The sequence below is a fragment of the Eutrema salsugineum genome, unplaced genomic scaffold, assembly GCF_000478725.1.
Source record: "Eutrema salsugineum unplaced genomic scaffold, Eutsalg1_0 scaffold_6, whole genome shotgun sequence".
In the NCBI taxonomy this organism is placed as follows: Eukaryota; Viridiplantae; Streptophyta; class Magnoliopsida; order Brassicales; family Brassicaceae; genus Eutrema; species Eutrema salsugineum.
Window position 1 is genome coordinate 222,003 of NW_006256547.1, and position 23,813 is coordinate 245,815.

General features: G+C 38.7%; 5 protein-coding genes across 5 annotated transcripts; 2 read left to right on the forward strand and 3 right to left on the reverse strand.

Moving 5' to 3' along the window:
• Positions 1-69: 69 nt before the first annotated feature.
• LOC18012223 (pentatricopeptide repeat-containing protein At5g66631) lies at positions 70-2,127 on the forward strand. The gene has a single exon (XM_006393795.2). It carries the CDS (start codon positions 109-111, stop codon positions 2,092-2,094), a length of 1,986 nt encoding a protein of 661 aa, XP_006393857.1. The 5' UTR covers positions 70-108; the 3' UTR covers positions 2,095-2,127.
• A 95-nt stretch (positions 2,128-2,222) lies between these two features.
• LOC18012352 (calcium uniporter protein 3, mitochondrial) lies at positions 2,223-3,501 on the reverse strand. The gene is made up of 2 exons (XM_006393796.2): positions 2,888-3,501; positions 2,223-2,772 (listed from the first exon to the last, which is right to left on the reverse strand). Exons 1-2 carry the CDS (start codon positions 3,413-3,415, stop codon positions 2,338-2,340), a joined length of 963 nt encoding a protein of 320 aa, XP_006393858.1. The 5' UTR covers positions 3,416-3,501; the 3' UTR covers positions 2,223-2,337.
• A 3,557-nt stretch (positions 3,502-7,058) lies between these two features.
• Positions 7,059-8,870, reverse strand: LOC18013196 (UPF0496 protein At5g66675). Its single transcript, XM_006393798.2, has 2 exons — positions 7,378-8,870; positions 7,059-7,279 (listed from the first exon to the last, which is right to left on the reverse strand). The coding sequence occupies exons 1-2, from the start codon at positions 8,586-8,588 to the stop codon at positions 7,258-7,260; spliced, it is 1,233 nt and encodes a 410-aa protein (XP_006393860.1). The 5' UTR covers positions 8,589-8,870; the 3' UTR covers positions 7,059-7,257.
• A 759-nt stretch (positions 8,871-9,629) lies between these two features.
• On the reverse strand, positions 9,630-12,539 carry LOC18013197 (dolichyl-diphosphooligosaccharide--protein glycosyltransferase 48 kDa subunit). Its single transcript, XM_006393799.2, has 13 exons — positions 12,161-12,539; positions 11,936-12,072; positions 11,718-11,843; positions 11,519-11,572; positions 11,289-11,402; positions 11,114-11,169; positions 10,994-11,035; positions 10,772-10,847; positions 10,574-10,645; positions 10,338-10,463; positions 10,125-10,229; positions 9,953-10,036; positions 9,630-9,867 (listed from the first exon to the last, which is right to left on the reverse strand). The coding sequence occupies exons 1-13, from the start codon at positions 12,432-12,434 to the stop codon at positions 9,820-9,822; spliced, it is 1,314 nt and encodes a 437-aa protein (XP_006393861.1). The 5' UTR covers positions 12,435-12,539; the 3' UTR covers positions 9,630-9,819.
• Positions 12,540-16,500: 3,961 nt separating this feature from the next.
• On the forward strand, positions 16,501-18,050 carry LOC18012785 (UDP-glycosyltransferase 72E3). Its single transcript, XM_006393800.2, has one exon. The coding sequence runs from the start codon at positions 16,523-16,525 to the stop codon at positions 17,966-17,968; it is 1,446 nt and encodes a 481-aa protein (XP_006393862.1). The 5' UTR covers positions 16,501-16,522; the 3' UTR covers positions 17,969-18,050.
• Positions 18,051-23,813: the final 5,763 nt, after the last annotated feature.

Here is a 23,813-nt window from a genome sequence, read left to right on the forward strand (position 1 = left end):
TGTCGATACGTATATTACCAACGCTCTCAAGGTGTTCGACCATTTGTCCCAGTGAGTAGGTTTTTCGATTTGTTTATTCATTTTCATTGTCACTGTCATTACGAAGCCATGTTTTCTCTGAGATTCTCGAGCTCAGCTAAGCTCATCCACTCCATAAGTAAACAGCAAATTCGATTCCTCTCCCGTGACCCATTCCCCAACAAAGTCCAGCACTACCTACACCGTGCAAACCTCATCGACTCCATCCGCCTCAGCCTCCGCTCCACATCCTCGAATCTGACTTCTCTTTTAGACCATCGTCTTCTCGATTCTTTCGTCGTCAAGAACGCTTTACGCTCGTCTCCTTCCGTCGCTTCTGCTTGGTCTATCTTTAAAACCCTTCGGAAAAAAAATCCACACTTTTCGTACGAAACTGAGACCCTTCACGCCTTTGCCACTGTTCTTGCAAAGTTTCAGCGATCTTCAGAGCTTAAATCTCTGATTGGACTTGTCTATGCTGGGAAATTCGGCCAAGTTCGTTTCAGCTTTATGAATCTCATGAACCTGTACGCGACTGCTGGTGATTTTGACTCGGTTCTGAAGACGTGGGACGAGTATAGATGCTCAGGAGAGGACAAGAAAGGCTGCACTGAGTCCTATAACATTGTGATGCAAGTTTACATGAGTTTAGGTAAACATCCTCACGCTGTGCAAACTTTCGATCACATGATTAACCACGGAGGGATCCCGAACTCAAGAACATTCACAATCATGATTGAGCATCTGGTGAAACTGGGGAATCTTGATGCAGCCATGAAGATTTTCGAGACCTTGCCTTTGATGAGGATCACAAGGACTCTGAAGCATTATTCGGTTCTGATTGAAGCCTTTGTTGATGCTCAACGCTATGGTGAAGTCAAGATTCTGCTTGCCGAGATGAAAGCTGATGGAAAATTCCCGAGCAGACGCATGCTTGAGCCTCTGAAACGCATGAGAGATGCTGGATTTGAACAAGAATCACAAGAGTTGCTGAGGGAAATGTTGCCGGATGAGAGAATCAAGGATATTTCTACGTCTTATTCTATGGACAATCCCAGCGATACCGAAGAAGAAAAGGAGGACGACGAACACAGTTATGATGATGCTAGTGAAGGTCAAGTGAAGTTGAAACCATGGCTGGATCCAAAAGCTTTGGCGAGCTCGTTAAAGAGCTGGAACTCTGGTGCAGTCACTGCTTTGGAAGAAGCTAATTTTGTATGGACAAACCTTTTGGTCTGCAAGATGCTAAGAAACTTCAGATCCCCTGAAACAGCATGGAGTTTCTTCTGCTGGGTAGCGACTCAGCCCGGATTCACCCACGACGCCTACACGATTGAGAGAATGATGGCTCTGTTAGCACGCAATGGCCAGGACGAGCTGGTTGATAAGCTCATCTCGAAAGTGAGAATCGAAGGGATCAAACTACCATTGAGCACCATCAGATTAATCATTGAACTCTACGGAGTTTCAAAGAAACCAGAAGCAGCCATCAAGGTTTTTCGCCAAGACACAACTCTATGCGGTTCAATATCGGATTTCAACCTCATGCTATTGTACTCATCCCTCTTGAGAACGTTAACGAAGTGCAAGAGAGACGCAGAAGCTTTGGAGATGCTAGAAGAAATGATTTCGGCCGGAGTTTCTCCCGATATCCAGACGTTTTCGGGTTTAATGTATCACTTCGCATTGCAGGGAGAGATTCAGACAGTTCAGAGACTTTTCTCAATGGTGAGGCAGATTGGTCTGGAGCCAGATCCGTACATGTTAAAGCTTCTTGTCCAAGCGTATTGCAGATGCGAAAGAGCAGTGCTTGCTTTCAGAGTGTTCCAAGACATGAAGGATTCGAATCTGATGCCTGACAGAGAGACGAAAGAGCTGCTTGTGAAGAGTCTGTGGAGAGAAGAGAAGCGAAAAGAGGCGGCTGCGGTTGAAGAAAGCAGTTACTGCGACGAGGAAGGGAATGGTAGTAGCGTTTTGCGTTTGGCGTTGAAGGGTCATGTGTGGACTATTAGTTCTACAGACATCGCTCGAGTCTACAATCTCTACCGCGATTGTGTTCTGAAAACTTCAAGTTAATCTCTTTCTTTATTTATACTGTAGTTTTTTTTTTTTTTTTTTTGGCAGATGGAAATGTAAGTTCTATTGGGTCCAATGGAGTTTGACGGATTAACCCACTAGGGTTATGGATAACTCTAAAATGAATCAAAGCTCAAAGTGTATATTTTTATCCCTCTAATTTTAATTTACTCTCTACGGATCTTTTCGACGTTTATACATTTAATTAGTATCCGATTTAGAAAAGAAAAGAAAAAATTACGATCAACAACGACCGGATTTAGGAAAGTCTGGACGATGCATCTTCTGTAGCTTGGTAAAGCGATCGATATCGAAATCGAGCATTTGAATCAACCGTTTCTGCTTCGCCTCGAACCGGCTTTTGTAAAAACCTTCGAAGGAAGGTTCCTTTGAGGTTCGGAGGAAGAAGGCGTAACCAGCCATGAAATAAGTCGAAGTTACGTAGAAGCATATGGGCTCCATCACGTCCCACGATAGTTCCCAAAACGTCAGCCTAAAAAAACCAATCGTTTGTGCCATGATCAGGCCTAGTCCGGCCCATAACTCTCGCCGTACCAAATCATCGGCTCTTTTGTCGATGTCTGATTTTATAATCTCAAGTTGTTCCAACTCTCGTCTTGTCGCGGCGTCGCCAGTGGGTTCGCGTCTCGGGATTAGACCAGCCACGGCGCTTGTTAGCTGTTACCATATATCAAATTAAGAAAGAACATTTATTAGCTTCTAATTTTTAATTAAAAGTTTCATTTGTACATTTGTGATTTGTGATGCATGCGTACTTAAAAGATAAAATTACCTCTTCGGGTTTAAGGCAGACGAATTTCCCCAAAACGATGACGTTTCCAGCTTCGTCAAGCATATTCGCGACCCGGTTACCTTGTTCAGGATCCGAACTGTTTTCTCCGCATACCCGAACAAACTCCGAATACGGAACCCAATTTTCCCCGATCTCTCTCAGCTTCGATTTCACCATCTCCATTTCCGCTGCTCTCATAAGCTTCTTCACGTCTTCCACCGTAACCGCCGGAAAAACTCCTGGATACGTCTTCTCCGGCGTCGGCGGCGGTAACATCTCGTCAAGGCGAATCCGATTATTCGACAAGCTCAGCTCCCTGAGTTTCTCCATCAGATTACCCCCTCGCGGAACTATCTCCGGCGAGAAAAACGCCCTCTTGTGGAGAAATCTCCGGCGGATTCCAGAATCTCCGGCGTCATGAGTAATGCCGGGTTTGGTCGGACGCATTCGGGTTAGACCCGAAATCCGGGAATATGTTTTGGAAATGTTGAAGAGATTTCGAACTAGGGATTTCTTCGACGACGCCATCGTCGATCTCAAAAGCTACGTTAGAAATAAAATGAAGAAAATGGTTTGTTGTTGGAAGAGACAGAACAGAACACGCTTTGTAATTTGGTCCGAGATTAAATAGAAAGACTTGAGCTGCCTTTTATAGTATTAGCGTTGGTTCAGAGCAACGACGCAACAAACGAGAAGCTCCCAAGAAACAGCATCTTATCACGATATATTATCAAGTTACCACGAGATTTACACATAGGCGTTGCTTATCTATTTCTCATCTTATTAAACTATATATAAATCGTTAGTTATGACTTGTATGATACAGCTAAGTATTCAAATACCATATTAATTAACGACGCTAATTAACGTATGGATAGTTGAGAGATACAACGAAAACAAAAAACGTAAGGACAGAGTATTTATTAGTGCAATAATGCATTTTGTTTACTAATGGGTGTGAATACACTCGATACACATGTCTGTTTTAAAAAAAACAACTAAAAATCATTGAGTAAGGAATAATTTTAAATTCACATTTTTGAAACATGTAAGTAATAATAGTGTAGTAATTTATGATTATACTGAACATCAAACTCGAAATTATTAAATGGAAAAGAAAAAAATCCTCGCTTTTTCCAAGTTTGGGTAACCAATATTGAGTTATTTCTCTCTTGAGAAATCAGAGCGTGATAAATTGAGGGAGAGATTAGATCGTCATGTCACGGGATTAAACATTATATCGGTCAGCTAATGCTGATGATCGTACACGTGGCAAGCTAAGTTTTCGACGTCATAAGCGACCAGACACGCATTGCCGTCCGATCTTTGGAGAAAATCTTCTTAACACGCGAAGTCTTTCTAAACCAATCATCTTCGTCCACTCTGCTTTCTATTTTTGTTTATTATTTTAGCAATTAACATTACTAAAATTGTTCTCTCATGCTAATTCGTCTAGAAACCCTTTTAATTAAATGAAATTGTCAATACTCTAAAACGGGTTTTTGATATAAAAGTGTATTATCTTTTAAAATGCGGTGTTCCATAACACGTAGATTTAGATAAGTTCTAGCATCATCTCTGTTTTTTTTTGTTATTAAAATATAAATTCGGAGGGTTTTTTTATCTTTTTCAAATATTAAGCCAATGAGGAATATTCCAGTGCTAGATTACGAAGACACGAGAGACCGATTCCTATTGCAACAATGCCTTGTTCGAAAATCTGCAGTTGTCACATCTTTATTAAAAAAAAAAATCGTAGTAGAAGACAATGGTATGTGTGATGAGTAACATGGGGAATGTGATATCTGTTTATATTGTAGTCTTTAATTAGAAAGTGTTTAGAAACAAAATAGGCATTACTACATAAATCCATAAAAATAATCATAAACCAGTTTTCTAAGAAATACATAGTAAAAAAGTTCAACATTTAGTTTGTGTTTCATTGAAACATGGAGTTCTGCTTAGTTGGTGGTGTGGATATACAAAAATTGTCGTTATTGTTTTATTACTATTAAGTTATATCCAAGATATTTTTACTTAAAAGCCAAAACTAATCTCCAAAACATGCATGTGAGTTAGATATTTTCGTCATTTCAAAATGTTTATAGTAAGATCAATTATGGAAAAATACGAATTTTGGTCTTCAAACCGAAGAGATAATTATTTCAAGGCCACATTACCGTAAAACTGACGTTGAAGGTAGCTTTAAGTTTCAGAACAATTTGACCTGCGTTTCGGAGAATCTCAATTAACCAAAAAAAAAAAGACAATATACACGGAAACTAAAGGTTGGAAAATTAGGAGGGTGAGTAACTAATAAATGTGTGAGGAGGACACACGTAAACGAGTCGCCACGTATAATGCAAGAGAGGCTTTGGAATCGATGAGTGTGTGTGTGAGAGTGTTGGGGAGTTGATATCTAAGGAGGGTTCGTTTTGCTTTTTTCTTTGTTTGTTTAGTACCAAACTCTCACGAGGAGGCTCCAACTACTTAAATTTCTAGTGGGGTCTCTTTGTTTTTGTTATTTTTATAAATTAATACATTAAAACATTTTGATTCCTTCTTTTTACGAAGCTACCTTCCCCAGTTGAACTAACCTTACTGTTTTTATTCATCATTTTCCCACTCTCCTTTTTTTGACCGTTAATTCCAATTGTTGTCCAAATTACGAAGTAACCGATTCTTTTCCATAACTTTTCAGGCGTTTTAAAAAATCTCTCTCCAAAGATATTTATATTTTTTTGGGAATTTTTTTTCCTTTTCAGACACTTATATTTTTTTTATTATTGTCATTTTTGTAATTTGTAAACACACTAAAATAGTGAAAAACTGAAATAAAAATGGTAACACTACACATAAACTTTTGTTTCTGTTTCTCTACGTCCCATTATCCAAGATTAACACTTGATGAGTTGATGTAGATTCATTTATCATTTGTTTAATCAAATTCAAAACCATTACTGATTATCTGGATATTTTACAAAATATCACCAGATGCACATCACTAACTTATTCTTATTAATGTTTTAATTTTTACAATAAACTATAAAAATGATCTTTATTAGAAAAAAATACTAAAAATTATCATACTGGATTATGTATTCGAATTGAAAATTTCTTATTTCTATAAGATTAATTTTTAAATGTTAGAGAATGCAAACCAAAAGAAAAAAGAGAAAGAAAACAATATTATTTATGTTAAAAAAAAAACAATATTATTTATTAAAAAAAAAAACAGATCTTTCAAATGGGCAAACTATAGTGGGCCATAAAAGCCTAACTTATAAGCCCAATTTTACAGCCCGAGTCTTGAGTGAACATAACTATTTTAACATTACTTACTGTCTGGAAACGCCCATTGATGGATGATTTGTACAAGTTCCCTTTTCTACGAAACTGAATTGGCGGGCGACGCAAGGATGTGTTCCAGAACTACAAGCCTCCCTAAAGCAAAGGATGTGTTCCAGACGTCTTCTCTGCTTTCAATAATGAGCCTTACCGCTTCTTGGTTTAGTTCAAGCAGGAACCCGTAGACCTCCATGAGCGATTCTAGTGATAAAGACTGTGTCTCACCTCGAGCAGCTAGGGAGCTGATGACTCTGTTGGTTCGTTGGTGAAGCGAGGAATCAAAGGATTTAAGGGTGGTGTCTTTTTGACAAGCGGATATGTAAGAAGTCAGGTTTGATGAGTATTTGGACCGCATATCTGTTCGGACCATCTTCTTAACCGGTGAAGTGTTGGTTCCATTCTTGTTAACTCTTGATTTCCAACAATTCACGAGCTCCGACAAGAATCCACAAAACACCATTGCTTACACCAGAGTTTCCGAGATGAGACAAGTTAAAAATAAAACATACAAGAAGAGCGTAAGATCAAGGCTCAGGTGAATTTGAAGAGAAAAAGAAAAAATTATCTGATCAGAATCAACAGTTAGACGTCATATGGTTCGGTCTTTTGTTATATGTTTTTTTGTGAAAAGTTTTGATAGTAAATGTCATTGGTGGAGTTGGTTGAAGTATCACATCAAATTATATCAAATGCAGACTGCAGAGACTTGCGCCTTTTACTAACAACTAATACGTTAGATAAAGCCTCCAAAAAGGACCACATTTGTAAGTATCTTTTCTTAACTTGCTTCCTCTGTAGGCTAATCAACAACTCTCAGACAATATTAAACAGTAAACATCAATATCGACTTGGGATTTTATTTCCAATTGTGTTATACATGATGTTGTGAAGCCACCTGCTAAACAGATACAGATGTATACAGGAGCTGGTACACAACTCTGTAGAACATATATAAGCTATATACTGTATGTGACATACCACATAGCGTCTACTCAAAACCATCGGTACATTTATAGGGTTTATCACAATGTGATAGCCTCAATCCTGATAAAAACAAGAGTGCAAGAAGTTAGCCAAAAAAGATTCAAACTTTACACAAACCCCAACAAGATTAAAATGTTTTTTGGAAAACAACAACTTACAAGTTTCCTTGCTCAGAATCTGAACTTGAGGGGAAACTTAGAATGTGCCTAAGGACGATTGTTCTCGCCAATGTGATATCTTTGCTACACTTTGCCGCGTTTTCACCCACTTCCTCTATTCTCTCTGTGAAAACATCAAACTTGTTGCTGATCTCGTGCATAGAAAGCCTAACAGCCGCCTCTTCTTGTTCCTCCTTGATTGCAAAATCAACTTTGTGCATCATCGATTCCATCTCAATCTTCAACCTATCTACATGGACTCGAATGTTCTCCATGTCCTTCATGGTAACATAAGCACCAATCCTCATCGACAAAACAATATCTTTCTGTCCTTTGACAGCAGTTTCATACTTGCTCCAAAGATGATTACACCATTTCCCTACGGACCCGATTGGAACCGCCAATGCCGCTGCAACCGCGGTCACGACGGGCGGTGCAGCTATAGCAGCTGCAACCACAGAGAAGATCAAAACAGAGACAAATGCAGTCACGAAAACCACATTCGATATTTTCTTCCAATGCTTTATGTTCTTAAGCTTCCTGTCAAGCTTCCTCTTTTGTTTATGCAGTATCTCAAGAAGCAAAACCTGCTGCTCGTAAACCGACTCAAAAAGCAAGAAGAAATCTGCGTCAAACGGATCACCAGAAGCCTTGAACTTGTTGAGCTCTTGCAAAGTTTTGGCGTACTTATTAGTACCAGGCTCGACGGATGTTTTCGCTGAAGACTCGATCTCAAATTGCTTAACCGCAAACTGAATGATCATCTGGCCTATCCTGGCTCGCTTCACACAGTGATCAACAGCATTGCAGAAATCTAAAGTCTTGATGCTGCTGTCGAAATAAGCATTGACCAAACATGTCAAATCTTTGTTGTCCCACACATCTTCTCTGCTTTCGATGATAAACCTAACGACCTCTTGGTTCATCTCGAGAAGACAGCCAGAGACTTCTATGAGCGCGTCGAAGGACAAAGACCGAGTTTCGGCACCCGAGGCGAGGGAGTTGATGACTCGGTTGGTGCGTTGATGAAGCGAGGAATCGAAGGATTGCAAATCTGGATCTTCTCTACAAGCTGACTTGTAAGCACTAAGATCTGCCGAGTATAAGGAACCCATGTCTGTTCGGATCTGTTCAAGGGGTGGGGTGTTGCTTCTGTTCCTGCTGGAATTTGATTTGTCTTCCATGCTTTTGGTGAATAATCCAAGAAACATGGACAGAGTGAGGGAAGGAATCAAATCCCCAAAATATTTTGACTTGGAGAGCTTGAAGAAAAGAGCTTTCGTTGCCGGAGGATCGGAGAGAAAAGAGAGGTCAGTAAGTACCTGACGCTCAATGTGGATGTGGATGTGGAGAAGATTGATCTCAAATCTTTACTAATTACAAAGAATCAGAGAGAGTGGAGAAGGAGAGCGATTGATTGGGAAAGAAGAAGAAGAAGAAGAAGAAGAAGAGAGAAACAACTGAGTTGCTGCTTCTGTCTTTGACTTGTCTTCTCTTTGATTTCCCCATTGGCTAGCGAGTTTGACTTATTCCACGCTGAGCAATTACTCAACTCGCCTTACTTATAATTAAGCGTCTTTATTCATATGAATTCTCTCTCTCTTCGCAACTTTATACGCCCCCTGCCTAGTGCCTACTAACCTTACTATTGTGTTATTCATATGCGCATGATTATAAAAATATAAAAATACTTTCTGAATTAATTTGCTATACAATATTTAGGAGTATGAGTGTATGACGAGTGACGACCAACACAAAATAAATAAAACTCCTCGATCAGTGTCTTGAGAAAAGTTTTTATTTTTATTTTTGTGTATTGTAGATTTACGGAGACAAAAGTGGTTTCTGAATCGTTTCGTTGTGCACCCATCTGTTAGTGTTTTTTTTTCACATACAGTAACTATGCGACATATCATAAAGTCGACAATTAAGTGTTTAATAAATCTACTTTTTCATATTCACATATGGGCCCTCATTTTCACTTATTATCATGGGTCCCTATTATTTACGCATTCATTCTTTGTCTTTCACTTATTTACACAGATGCCTGACACTTTGCGCTATTCATGCTGGTAACTTGGTGATTATTTACATTCTTATTCACACATCTACCCCAATATTTTTTATAATTCACATAATACCGGATACTATAAATTCCCCAAATTTTCTTATCCAACAGACACGTCCCATTGTGGGTTTTAAAAATGGTGACCTGCCTCGGACATACTAAGGGGAAAACAGAGCAGAGGAAGGGTGTAAGAGTTACGTTAACATAAACAACATCTGGGGAACAAAAAAGGTTGCAAGTGTTTCTAAAACTAGGACAGATGAAAAGCTTGTTGGCATTAAAATAACTGGTCTCAAGGTTCAAATGTTTTTTTTTCTCATCTAAATATGAAGGTTTGGCTTACTCAATGCGACAGGAGAACCATTTAAGGGATTCTACTTATGGTAGAGGTAGACGAAGCTGAAGACGAAGAAACCAGCCATCTGCATTGAAGAACAGTGTGTTAAGAGGTTAACTTCTATCTGCTGTGAGTGTGACAAAGAGAGAAGAGGGAAGTATGGGGTTTACAGTGGTAAAGCAGGCTCCATAATAAGGATACGCAGTTGGAATAAATCTCTCATACTCATTGTGTCTGTAAGGCCGCACAGGAATCTGCAAATGTCCGCATTTTTTTTTTACTGTCATATTTCTAATGTCTGGAAAGCTGTTTAGCAAAACTCTTAAAGAGATTGTTACTCACCTGCTTTGAAAGAGATAACGTAGTGTAGCCGAGCTTTTCATATTCAACCTTAAACTGGAATACACCGTAGACATCAGGAACCTTGAAAGATGTATGAAACAAACCCTGCAAAGTAGGCAACAAAGCAGGCTGAGTTCTAACTTCTATAGCTGAAAGCAACTTTAATCCGAAACAATAGGCACGACTCTGTTTTGGAGCTCACAAATAACTCACCTTCTTGTCTGTTGACAGGGTTTTCAACACATATGGGCTCATCATGTAAAACTGAACCTGCACATCATTTGCGACATACGGTTCCCAGCTCTTCCCCGACCACTCGAATATCTCCACAGAAAATTCCTGCCATGCAATGACACATTAAAAGATTGCCGCAGATTCCCACTTGATTACCAGGCGATTATCACCTAAGCACAGAACTTTGGGTGAGTAGGAAGATGTAGAAACCATACCAGGTCATCCTTTATCCTATATATTGCTGGCTCGTCTGTTTCTCCAACCCTATGGTGTACAAGATTACCAGCCTGGACACAGAAGATAGGTGAGGAATGTACCAATGAAGCTAAATGAGATGATTAATTGAACAAACAATCTCTAGCTACCAAGGTTTTGAGGAGTGTGCAAAACGAGTGAAAAAGACCATGATATACCTTCAGATGGCCTCTTTCATGGAAGACCCATTTGCTTAGTTCAGTCACAAACTGTTCGTTACCAGATTTTTCATATCTGGAAAAGTTTTATATAAGATCAGTAAATCTTGTTTCAAAACGAGATACGGCCATCTATCGTTGACAACAAAAATCCCTTCAATCTTTGTACCTACAGATCATGTGAGCTAAAAGTTTCACTTGATGAAATATGTGTCTACTTACTTGTTCGGACTCCCTGCTTTCTGGACGCCAGATCTGAATAACCTGCCTCATGGAAACAAAACTCTGAATCAGAAAAATCCATGAATTAGCTGGAGGGATACCACCAGACATTTTGCTCACCTGTCGCTAAACAACTGCAAAGAGCCTGAGATCACAACCCTAGCATTGTTCCTGGCCTGCAGTTTTAAAATAAACATAAAGAAGTCAGTGAACTCAAGGCATTTCAGAAGTGGAGAGCTAAGTACAGCCAAGAACATAATAATTAAGACTTAACGGGAACAACGAATTATCAGACCTGCATGACCGACACAAGCGAAATCGCAGACCCAGTGAGCTGGGGGGCACTCAACAACTTCGAGCTTGGGTTAGCAGAATAAGCTGAGGGAGAAGCTGAAAGAACTTTCAAAACCTAGCAATGGAGTATGAGGCATGGTTTGGCAAAATTTAATACTCACATCAAGGCATAGTAATCGATATGAAGAAACAGTAATATTGTACAAGAAACAGGCATGTTCTTCGACTCACCAGATTGTTGGTAGGGTTCAATGAATGCGCAACCCCTCTGAAGAGCACGGGAGCCTGTAATCCAAAAACCAAACACAGAATAAACTTAAAGTGTCCCTCATCAGAAACCCCGATTACAATTCATTATCTTTAATCCAAATCCATACAAGAAACTTATGAGTATTAGTCACAGAACTCAGCTAGGAAGCAGGGAAGTTACCTCAATCTTGGTTTTCCCTAAAATGACATCGGATTTAACTAAATCTTCGGCAGCAATCAAGGTGTGGTCGCCGTCAACATCAGAGACGGAGAAGCTGGTATGATCAATAACCATAGCTGAAGAATCCTAATGAGACAAATAGCTACTAAATCAAAATCATATGCTGCATTTTGTTCCAAAACAAAGACAATTCCATTTCCACGTACTAAGAGACGAACCTCGTCGAAATCAACCCCACACTCTGTGGAAATTCCCCGAATCAGATCAGACGCAGAAGTATCCGCCGATAAGATCAAGTCACGACCGGAATCAACGAAATCAGCAATGGATTTCGAATCTAAGGATCCTCCGAACCCTATAAACAAGGAAATTAAATATGTGCAGATCAGATTCCAATATCTGCAAAACTATTCATCGGCAAACTCAGAGATCGAAAATCTTACGCTCTGTCGACGGGGCGAAAATGATCAGCCCATCGTATAAGTACTGGCCGTATCGTTGAAGCGCGAGCTTCGAATCTTCAGCTAACTTGAAATCGAGATCGAACCCACGGGACTTGAGAGTGTTGAAGAAGATGGAATGAGAGGATTTAAGAGATAAATCGTCGAGAAGAACCAGTACACGCCGATCGGTCGGATTATCGACGGAGAACGAGAAGCTAAGTAACGGAAGAAGGAATAAAGAGATCAGCGAGACGGATCTGGAGATGTTCATCATATTTGCCTCCTAGGGTTTGTTCACGGGTGTAGAGTGAGTGACCACTAGAGAGAGAGAAGAAGAAGAAGAAGAAGCAGACCCGACGTCGATCGTAGCCAGGAGCAGGCGTTGACGATCACGCACTCCAGAACGACGACGTTTCCTATTGCTACAAACATTCAAAATGGGCCAAACCATAAAAGCCTCAGAAATATTGGGGATCGTGAGATTCTAATTGGATCACGACGAGCCGTACTAAGTGGGTCGGGTTTCAATATGGCTCCTTGTCAAAAATATTATAGAATTTCTATGATTTTTTTCGTACTGGTTCTTTTAAGGACAATTTTTGGATTCACCCTTCACCCCCTCGTGAGATTCTAATTGGATCACGACGAGCCGTACTAAGTGGGTCGGGTTTCAATATGGCTCCTTATCAAAAATATTATAGAATTTCTATGATTTTTTTCGTACTGGTTCTTTTAAGGACAATTTTTGGATTCATCCCTATGGGTGAATTCATTCATTCACTCCCTCTTAATTTAGCCAATAAGAATCTGCCATATAATAAAATCAATTAAAATAACTTACCAAAATAACACATTTTAAATATTTTTTTTAAATAAGAAAAAACTAAAGCCTAATTTAGAAATAGTGAACCCAAACATAATATTAAAGTTTATGATGAATTATTTTTAATAAAAATATATTTTTACATAATTATGTGTTTTATTTTCAAAATTTAAATGAAAAAAAACTAAGCCCTAAAAATGAAATATTGAACCCAAACATAATATTAAATTATTTTTTCAATGGAAAAAACTAAATCTTAATTTGGAAATGGTGAACCCAAACATAGTTTATGTAAAATTAGTTTTAATAAAAAAATATTTTTACATAATTATTTGTTTCATTTTTGGAATTTTAAATAAAGAAAAACTAAAACCTAAATTAGAAATAGTGAACCCAAGCATAATATTATATTATATTTATTTTTATTTTTAATATATATATATATATATTTGTTTTATTTTTAGAATTTAAACCCTGATCTCTGATTTTTAATTTTTAAATCCAAAATTCTAATTTTTATACTCTAAATCATAATTTATAAACCTTAAAAATTAAAATAAAAACTAAATCGTAAATTCAAATCTTTATATATATTATTTATAGATATATATTTAACAAAATATTTGATTGAGTATTTAATTTTTTATTTTTTCTTTTTTATTTTTCTTTAAAGATAATATTACATGGCAGATTCTCACTGGCTTAAATGAAAGAGAGTGAATGAATGAATTCACCTGTAGAGGTGAACCCAAGAATTTTTCTTCTTTTAAACTATAAACACTAGGCTATAAGACCAAAAAAAAAAATTTGTTTATCGGGTATTGCCGTATTAGCCTGGAATTAATTATATACTAAGCGGAAATTTTCAACAACAATTGTCCAATTATAATTTACGATTAGATGATGATTTTCGCTAGCCGCCATAATCATACAATATGCTTTGAATGAATAAATATATCATGGCGAATCACGCACCGCCGCATTATTTTTTTGGAGTGGTCTTCAATTATAAGAAAACTGCAATATGATAATTTGTAGGGGAGTGGGGATGGAAATGATTAATTTTTGTCACCTACATTTTTGTTAGTCAACGTAAAAATAAACTATTAGCCGACTCCCGATTTAAAGATTAACCCAGTTGTATTTCAATTTAAGTTTCTTACGTTCACCTTGAAAATAACGAACGATAAGTTAAAACAGATTACTTTTATGTTTTTTTTTTTCGTCGGCGATTGTAACTTGTTGGCCATTTGCTGGATTAATGATCAAAGTAAGAGATGCCGGTGATCAACTAACGTGGCCAATTTGTTACCAGCAATCAAATACATGATAATGCATAGTTAGTGAAGAAGGTAAGTTAGGTTTGTAAGAAACGGAAATGGTTGTAACTGCTTTCCTGCGAATTTAGGTGCTTTAATCATATAATCAAAACACTTAATTATATTTCTTCTCTCCTAAAGTTTTGTTTTCTTCTCCATTTTTCGATAGATGTGTATACATATTGACAGTTGAAATATATATGCGTATTAATGGTCAATATTGCTGTTATAAAAAATTACTGGTAATATCAAAAATAATTAGTTAAAATAAAATACTATGGGGCATGTGATCCACCATCTTCAACGTGAGTCCGATCATGTGGTAATTTTGGTCATTTTCTATATATATGTCTCAAATTATATTTTCTCAAACACATGATCATACTCTAGATATCATAGTATTGCGTTATGTAGTCTTTGACAAAAAAAAATGTATTAATTTTTCTGAAAATATTTATTGGTGGTTTATATAGGACAATTGTGGTGGTAGCTAGATCTTGCGAGGAACCAATCTATCGACGATATTTTATTATTTTATGTAAATGATACAGACAATCATATAACTCTTTATTTTTTGTCACGTACACGTATATATGTTTTTTTTTTTTTAGCATTTGAATTCAAGTAGTTTTTCACGATAAATTTATATTACATATTATAATCCCGAGTTTAAAAAGATATACAAATTTCAGCTTATGTATATATATATACGCTTAGTCTTTTAGACCCGTATAGTTACATTAAGTTCTATGAACTATTGTTTCATTATATTTATCTTTTAATTTCACTATATTTATCTTACCAACACAAATTAAATCCCATACTTATATATGTATAGCTACATTCGCATGACATATTCATTGAATATGATCTCGTTTTATGTTTAAAAATTCAGTTTACTTTTATTATATATGAATTGAATTTTTCCAGTGATATGTACTTCTGAATAAACAAATTAACCGTATATCCAAACGTATACTTGCGTATTTTATAGAAAGTATAAGAAAATAAGTTGTGTGGGTTCATATTATTTTCTGATAAATATAACAGAACTATAGAAGTAAAAAAAAAAATAGAACTATAACTTACATTTAGGTTATCCGTGTGGATTGTAATTACAATTCTGTTGATTTCAGGGATGTTGGACGTGGGCACTAAAAGTAAAAACAAAGACTCCCACCGGTCTTTACTCCAGATTTCAATATGGTCGACCTGACCAAGGCGTCAATGACCATCGTGCACTGCACTCTGCTCGATCTGTAAAAAACACAGTTTACTTTCTTTTCTTCTTGGCTAAAAAGAGCACATTTTCTTAATACCAACAAAACGATTTCATAATGTTGTGTTTCTTTAAAATTTAAAGTAATCGGTCATAAGAAAAAAAGTAATGAAAATTAATATGTAACATTTCCATCGAGTCTTAAGAAATTTGTATAGATAATCATATATTTATTAATTTATATAATTATAAAGAGTAAGAGCATAGTGATATTATTTTCTATTTTATAGGTTTTACTCAACATGTTTTCTTTGTTGCAAAATCACGTTTTGTTATTATTTTTATCCCACCAACAAAAAATACGATTAATCAATAATATTTTTTTATTTTCCACGAATTTATCACTTTTATTAATGCTTCCAATAAAAAAAAAAAGACTAAAATGATATCAACTTCTTCAAACATTTATGGTCCTTGTTGATAATCCATAATCCAATTTTAAATTAACAGCATCTGTGCATATTAAATTAAAGGATTATTACTAAACGACATTTAAAGTCTTTGTAAGGCCATGTGCACCCTTAAGATGGTAGTTTAATAAAAACTACGGCTTAAACATTTATGGTCCTTGTTGATAATCCATAATCCAATTTTAAATTAACAGCATCTGTGCATATTAATTAATGGATTTTTTTTAAAGCTGATAGATAATTTTTTTTTTACTTTTTTTGTTAAAATGCTTAAATATACACCTCACAAACGAACCAAACATAGAAATCCTATAATAATATAGAGATTCGCTATTACAAACTAGTCGTATAACAATAAATAAATTACAGATTTTGGTCATCTTGACCAAGACTGGGTACAACAATTATCAATAGTTTCATTTACAAATAAACTATATAGAATTGGCAGGCTATAAATGAGCCCAAGCGCAGCTACCATAGAAAAGCATCATCATCAACAACAAGTAAAGAAGAAGAAGAAGACGACGAGAAATGCAGATCACAAAACCACACGCCGCCATGTTTTCGAGTCCAGGAATGGGCCACCTCATCCCGGTGATGGAGCTCGCAAAACGTCTCTCGGCTAACCACGGCTTCCGCGTCACCTTATTCGTCCTCGAAAACGACGCAGCCTCCGCTCAGTCCAAGTTCCTTAACTCAACCGACGTCGACGTCGTCAATCTTCCTTTGCCGGACATTTCTGATTTAGTGGACCCCGCAGACCACGTGGTGACCAAGATAGGAACCATTATGCGCGAAGCCGTCCCAGCCCTCCGATCAAAGCTCGCTGCGATGCATCAAAAACCAACGGCTCTGATCGTCGACTTGTTTGGCACTGACGCTTTGTGTCTCGCATCTGAGTTCAACATGTTGACGTATGTGCTAATCGCTTCCAACGCGCGTTATGTCGGGGTCGCTTTATATTATCCAACTTTGGATCAAGATCTCAAAGAGGAGCACACGGTGCAAAGAAAACCGCTTGATGTACCGGGATGCGAGCCGGTTCGCTTCGAAGATACCATGGACGCGTACCTGGTTCCGGACGAACCGCTTTACCGTGATTTCGTTCGTCACTGTCTGGCTTACCCAAAGGCGGATGGCATTCTGGTGAATACGTGGGAAGAGATTGAGCCCAAATCATTAAAATCCCTTCAAGACCCGAAGCTTTTGGGCCGGGTGGCTCGTGTACCGGTTTACCCGATTGGTCCGTTATGCAGACCGGTAGAATCATCCGAGACCGATCACCCGGTTTTGGATTGGTTAAACGAGCAACCAGATGAGTCGGTTCTCTACGTCTCCTTCGGGAGTGGCGGTTCTCTAACGGCTAATCAGCTAACCGAACTGGCGTGGGGGCTCGAGCAGAGCCAGCAACGGTTCGTCTGGGTGGTTCGACCGCCCGTGGACGGATCGTCTTCAAGCGAGTATTTCTCGGTTAAAGGCGACGGCAGCAGGGACAGCACGCCGGAGTATCTACCGGAAGGGTTCGTGACTCGGACTTGCGATAGAGGTCTCGTGGTCCCGTCATGGGCCCCACAGGCTGAAGTTTTGGCCCATCGGGCCGTTGGTGGGTTTTTGACCCACTGCGGTTGGAACTCGGCGCTAGAAGGCGTCGTTAGCGGCGTTCCGATGATCGCGTGGCCTCTTTTCGCCGAGCAGAGTATGAACGCGGCGCTTCTCAGCGATGAACTCGGGATCGCCGTCCGAGCGGATCGTTTTCCGGAGGCGATTTCAAGGTCGGAGATTGAGGCTATTGTGAGGAAGGTTATGGCGGAGGAGGAAGGTGAGGAGATGAGGAGGAAGGTGAAGAGGCTGAGAGATTCGGCGGAGATGTCGTTGAGCATCGACGGTGGTGGTTCAGCGCACGAGTCGCTTTGCAGAGTCACGGACGAGTGTGTGCGCTTTCTGGAACGTGACAGGGACTTGGCACGTGGTGCTTAGGATTGCTTTGCCGTTGAAACTGTGTGCCATTTTTTTCAAAATTAGTGTTATTTCCATTGTAATGATGCTTTGGTATTTTTTATTTCTCAACTAGTTTTCCATTGTAAATGGATAATTTGGTGTTTTGTAATATATTAGTGTTTCAGTCTTTTAGACTTTTAATATTCGTATTTTTCGATTACTTGTCCATTGTAATATTGAATAATCGGAGTTGTTAACATAATATAATTTTGTCATACAATGTGAAATTGTCTGTGTAGTATGTTTCCATTTTTGAACATATAAACTGATATACCATAGTTTTCTACCGTCTTTTGAACTAGTTTTCCACGAAATTATTTTTTCCAAAAAAGAAAATAGAAAATCTATCTTTTCTCACTTCCAAAGTTTTATTTTGGTGTCAATAAGAGTACATAATTGTTTTACCCGGATGACACTTTGGACTCGTTAGACGAAAGAAAAAAAAAATATTCGCTTTATTTGCAGTTATAAGCTATACGTTGAGCATGTAAAACATGATTATAGAGAGCCTAGACTTAAAAACAGATTGTTCATAATTAATCAAGATTTTGTACTTCTCAGCCGAATGATCTATTTCTCTAATTTCCTAGATAAGTTAAATAATAATTTTAACTGTGTAGTTGAGAAAAATAAAAATAAAATAAAGTAAATTCTAGAGTCATTTTTTTCAGCATAACGAATGGAACTTATTACTCACTTTTATTGTCAATGGTGAAATTTCATTTTTTTGTCAATGGTGAAATTTCGGCTTAATCTTTAATTTAGTTTCCTTTATTCTTCTAAAACCACAACCATTTGCACCCTTCCAAAGTTTTGTTTTGTGCCCATAGATGTAGAAGTAATTCTTTTAACCGTCGAAAGAGATCAAGATATTTCTTCTCCTCTTACTTTTAATAAAACTACGTTAATTATCAGTCCTATTCAATGTTAAAAACAAAAAAAAGAGAAATCTTATTCATTTATACCTTCGGTCACATCCAGTTGACCTTCTAGATGACATTAATATATAATAACGACATTATATTTTTCTTAAAAGGATGGGTTGTCTTATTTGTTAGGTTTTTAGTTTATTATATTCAGAAGAAACCAAAAACTATATCGTCTGGACGTGACATTTCCTCAACCTCACTGAATTTTCTGCTATTTTGGAAGCATAATTTAGGGATCAAATCAGTTAAAGGAATAAATAACTTATCATGATGACAGATTCCAAACATTTCATAAATAAAAAAGAACATATACCTGACTCGCTTGGATTATTATGCACTGTCCACGATATATATGTAGCAATATTTATGAGTTTTTAGATCAGAATATATACATATATTAGATGCCAATTGAATATTTAAAAATTATTAAGCAGATTTGAATTTGGATAATAACGCAACGAAGATACTTATGCTTTATGACAAATTCAATGAATTTAGTCCATATGGTTTCAAAATTGTCAGAATGGTGAATTTCTTTTAGTCTTGTGAGATAACTGATTTAAAGAGTATAAATTTTAGGTTCCTACATAAACTTGTTTTTCGACCCCCAAAAAAAAAAAAATATAAATCTGTTATAACACATATCATATATGGACTCTTATACCGGCCCATTAGGCCCATCAGGGCATTGTACTTAACCTAGATTCCCTATGTACTCTATATATACATTCCAGTGATTAATAAAGTTTCTAAGTTTTCACAACACGTTATCAGCACGATAAGACTCTCTGAGCGAAAAACCCTAATAAATCCGGTCACCACCAAAACCCTAAAAGCAAGTCGAAACTTAAAAGACGCATATCTTCCAAACCGTGAGGAACCAGAAGACGATCTACATATCAAATCGAAGCCCTCGACGAGACGAATCTACTGGTGAAAACCGTTTGTCGATCCAACGTCGGACGCGCCCTCACGCACACTTACAGTACACGACGATCAACCGAAAAAAAAAAAAAAAAAAAACCAGATCCGAGTTTTTCCTTCTTCAACCAGCAGCTTCTCCAGTTTTGGTGATCAATCCTTGGAATTTGTAGCGGCTAACTGAGGTCTATTAGCTCCCAGTTTCATTAGCCTGTCAGAAATCCAAAGGTGGAAAAGCACACCAGCAAATGGAAACCATAGTCGTAGATAGTGGATCCAGCCACACTATCTTAAGAAACAAAAGTTACTTCATAAACCTAACCTATCAAACCGCAAATATTAGCACCATCGCGGGTCCCTCAAACCTTATCGAAGGATATGGCCATGCCTATGTGTTGCTATCAAATGGCACACAACTTGAAATACCAGATGCTCTATATTTTCCTAGTTCGAAGAGAAATCTTCTGAGCTTCAAGGATATAAGACAGAATGGTTTCCACATAGAAACCCAAGGTCAAGGGAACAAAGAATCCCTCCTAGTCACTAAAACCGTAGACGGCCATAAACAAATCCTCGAAACCATACCCGCGCTCTCTACTGGACTTTACCATGCTAAAGTCAGTATGATTGAAGCTAATACCACTCTCAAAGCCCGGTTTACTGATTATACTATTTGGCACGACCGGCTCGGTCATCCCGGTGCAAATATGATGCGTAAACTAATTCAAAACTCTCAAGGGCATACCCTCAAAGAAAACCGAGCTTATCCTCAACACCTCATGTGCACAGCTTGTTCTCAAGGCAAATTGATCACTCGGCCTTCACCAGTTAAAATCTCTAAACAAACACTTCATTTCCTAGAAAGAATCCAGGGCGATATCTGTGGACCTATACATCCATCTTCCGGACCATTCCGGTACTTCATGGTCCTTATAGACGCATCGACCCGTTGGTCATATGTTTGTCTCTTGTCCTCTCGAAACCAAGCCTTCGCTAGGTTCTTGGCCCAAATCATAAAATTGCGGGCCCATTTCCCTGACTTCCCACTAAAGACTATCCGCCTTGACAATGCTGGTGAATTTACCTCACAAGCGTTTAATGACTACTGTATGGCCATGGGGGTAACCGTGGAACATCCTGTAGCACATGTCCATACTCAAAATGGATTGGCTGAATCATTCATTAAACGCATTCAATGGATAGCCCGACCATTACTCATGAGATCAAAGCTCCCGGCCTCAGCATGGGGACATGCAGTATTACATGCTGCTGAACTCATACGCATCCGGCCATCTAGTGAACACAAATATTCCCCATCCCAACTACTCTCGGGTCATGAGCCAGACATCTCCCATCTCAAAACATTTGGGTGTTCAGTATATGTACCCATTGCTCCACCACATCGAACCAAAATGGGACCTCAAAGAAGGATGGGAATATATGTTGGTTTTGACTCTCCCACCATCATAAGATATCTCGAGCCAACCACTGGAGATCTCTTCAAGGCCAGATATGCGGATTGCCAATTCGATGAATCGGTATATCCCTCTTTAGGTGGTGAGACAAACAAGCTGGTCAAAGATCTTTCATGGAATCAAACATCATTAAATTGGCAAGATCCTCGGACTCTAGAATGTGATTCAGAGATCCAAAAGATTATTCATTATCAAAAGCTAGCTAATCAATTGCCAGATTCCTTTGCTGACCCGACCAAAGTAACCAAATCGTACATCCCAGCTTGTAATGCACCAGTACGAATAGTTGTCCCAACGGGACAGACCCAAGTTGCTACAGAGTCTGCACCACGTCTCAAACGGGGCAGACCTCTCGGTTCCAAAGATAAGAATCCCCGGAAATCAAAGAAAGGTGCAATAACCGAAACCGGGATTCCTGCAATATCAGACATAGCCGCGGCTGAGACTCAATCTAATGAACCCTCAATGGAAGTTCGGGACGCCGAATCTCCAGGTTCAGAAGATAACAATGAGATCTCCATCAATTACAATATGTCCGGAATACAATGGAATCGAAAAGAAGTCGACTTAAATGCACTCTTTGCATACAAAGTAGCATTTGATGTTGCGCTCACGCAAGAGGATCTAGAACCCACGTCAATAACACAGTGTACACATCGAACAGATTGGCTAAAATGGAAAGAAGCCATAAACGTGGAGTTAAAGAGTCTCAAACTCAGAAACGTGTTCGGTCCGATCATCCGGACCCCATCACACATCAAGCCAGTGGGCCACAAATGGGTCTTTGTGCGCAAAAGGAACGAACTCGGTGAAATCGTTCGATACAAAGCACGGCTTGTAGCACAAGGATTCTCACAGAGACCCGGAATCGATTATGAGGAGACTTATTCTCCAGTGGTGGATGCAACAACATTCCGATTCCTCATAAGTCTGGCCATAAGAGAAAATCTTGATCTGCGGTTAATGGATGTTGTAACCGCATATCTCTATGGGCCCCTGGACAACGAAATATATATGAGACTCCCAGATGGTATTGAACTAAAAGACAAAAATGCATCTCGAGATCAATACTGCATCAGGCTGAACAAATCCTTGTATGGACTGAAACAAAGTGGGCGTATGTGGTACAACCGCCTCAGCGATTACCTCATCAAAGAAGGCTACAAAAATGACCCCATCAGTCCATGCATCTTCATCAAGAAGTACTCAAACAAAGGATTTGTAATCATAGCAGTATACGTGGATGATCTAAACATCCTCGGAACATCTGGTGAGATCTCCCAAACAGTCGACTGCTTAAAAGCAGAATTCGAAATGAAAGACCTAGGCAAAACAAAGTACTGTTTGGGATTACAACTTGAGTACATCAAAGGAGGAATCCTTGTGCATCAATCGGCTTATATCGAAAAGATACTCAAGCGATTTAATATGGACCAAGCTCACCCATTGACCAGCCCAATGGTAGTTAGAAGCTTAAGTGATGACCCTCTTGGTCCCCAAAAGGATGATGAAGAAATCCTTGGTCCTGAAAAGCCATACCTCAGTGCTGTAGGAGCGTTAATGTACCTGGCTAGTCACACTAGACCAGACATATGTTTCGCCGTGAACCTCCTCGCTCGATATAGTTCATCTCCAACTCAGAGGCACTGGAACGGTATAAAACATCTCCTAAGATACCTTCGAGGTACTCAAGACTTAGGACTCTTCTATACTAACCAAAATAAAGATGGGTTAGTCGGCTTCGCCGATGCAGGATATCTATCAGATCCGCACACTGCCAAGTCTCAAACTGGCTACGTTTTTACGCATGGAGGAACAGCCATCTCTTGGAGATCAATGAAGCAGACACTCACTGCCACTTCATCAAACCATGCTGAAATCCTAGCCATTCATGAGGCTAGTAGGGAATGCGTCTGGCTGCGCTCCATGACTCAGCACATCCGCAGAGATTGTGGTATGGACGAAGACACACAGCCCACGGTGATGTATGAAGACAACGCGGCATGCATAGCTCAGCTCAAGGAAGGATATATCAAAGGAGATCGGACGAAGCACATTCTACCGAAGTTCTTCTCAACCTCAGACTGGCAGAAGGACGGCACTCTCAGCGTTCAGCAGGTCCGATCCAGTGAGAATTCAGCTGACCTCTTCACCAAATCATTGCCTACTTCAACACACCGGAAGCTCGTCAAACAGATAGGAATGTATAGACTTAGAGATCTGCAGTGATGCTACAATCAGGGGGAGTAATGCGTGTTGTACTCTTTTTCCTTCACCATGGTTTTGTCCCACTGAGTTTTTCCTGGTAAGGTTTTAATGAGGCAACATTCCCCAGCGCATTATCGAGATCCCGATTGAGTAGCTGACCCGGTTCACTCGTCCAAGGGGGAGTGTTATAACACATATCATATATGGACTCTTATACCGGCCCATTAGGCCTATCAGGGCATTGTACTTAACCTAGATTCCCTATGTACTCTATATATACATTCCAGTGAT

What these genes read in the sequence shown, in the direction of transcription:
- LOC18012223 (XM_006393795.2), top strand. Translation starts at nt 109, where the DNA reads ATGTTTTCTCTGAGATTCTCGAGCTCAGCTAAGCTCATCCACTCCATA.
- LOC18013196 (XM_006393798.2), bottom strand. Translation starts at nt 8,588, where the DNA reads ATGTTTCTTGGATTATTCACCAAAAGCATGGAAGACAAATCAAATTCC. An exon ending in GATTCTGAGCAAGGAAACTT is followed by an intron (nt 7,280 to 7,377) that starts GTAAGTTGTTGT and finishes TGTTTTTATCAG; the next exon opens with GATTGAGGCTATCACATTGT.
- LOC18013197 (XM_006393799.2), bottom strand. Translation starts at nt 12,434, where the DNA reads ATGATGAACATCTCCAGATCCGTCTCGCTGATCTCTTTATTCCTTCTT. An exon ending in TTTCGCCCCGTCGACAGAGC is followed by an intron (nt 12,073 to 12,160) that starts GTAAGATTTTCG and finishes CCTTGTTTATAG; the next exon opens with GGTTCGGAGGATCCTTAGAT. An exon ending in ATGAAAGAGGCCATCTGAAG is followed by an intron (nt 10,646 to 10,771) that starts GTATATCATGGT and finishes TTCTGTGTCCAG; the next exon opens with GCTGGTAATCTTGTACACCA.
- LOC18012352 (XM_006393796.2), bottom strand. Translation starts at nt 3,415, where the DNA reads ATGGCGTCGTCGAAGAAATCCCTAGTTCGAAATCTCTTCAACATTTCC. An exon ending in TCTGCCTTAAACCCGAAGAG is followed by an intron (nt 2,773 to 2,887) that starts GTAATTTTATCT and finishes ATATGGTAACAG; the next exon opens with CTAACAAGCGCCGTGGCTGG.
- LOC18012785 (XM_006393800.2), top strand. Translation starts at nt 16,523, where the DNA reads ATGCAGATCACAAAACCACACGCCGCCATGTTTTCGAGTCCAGGAATG.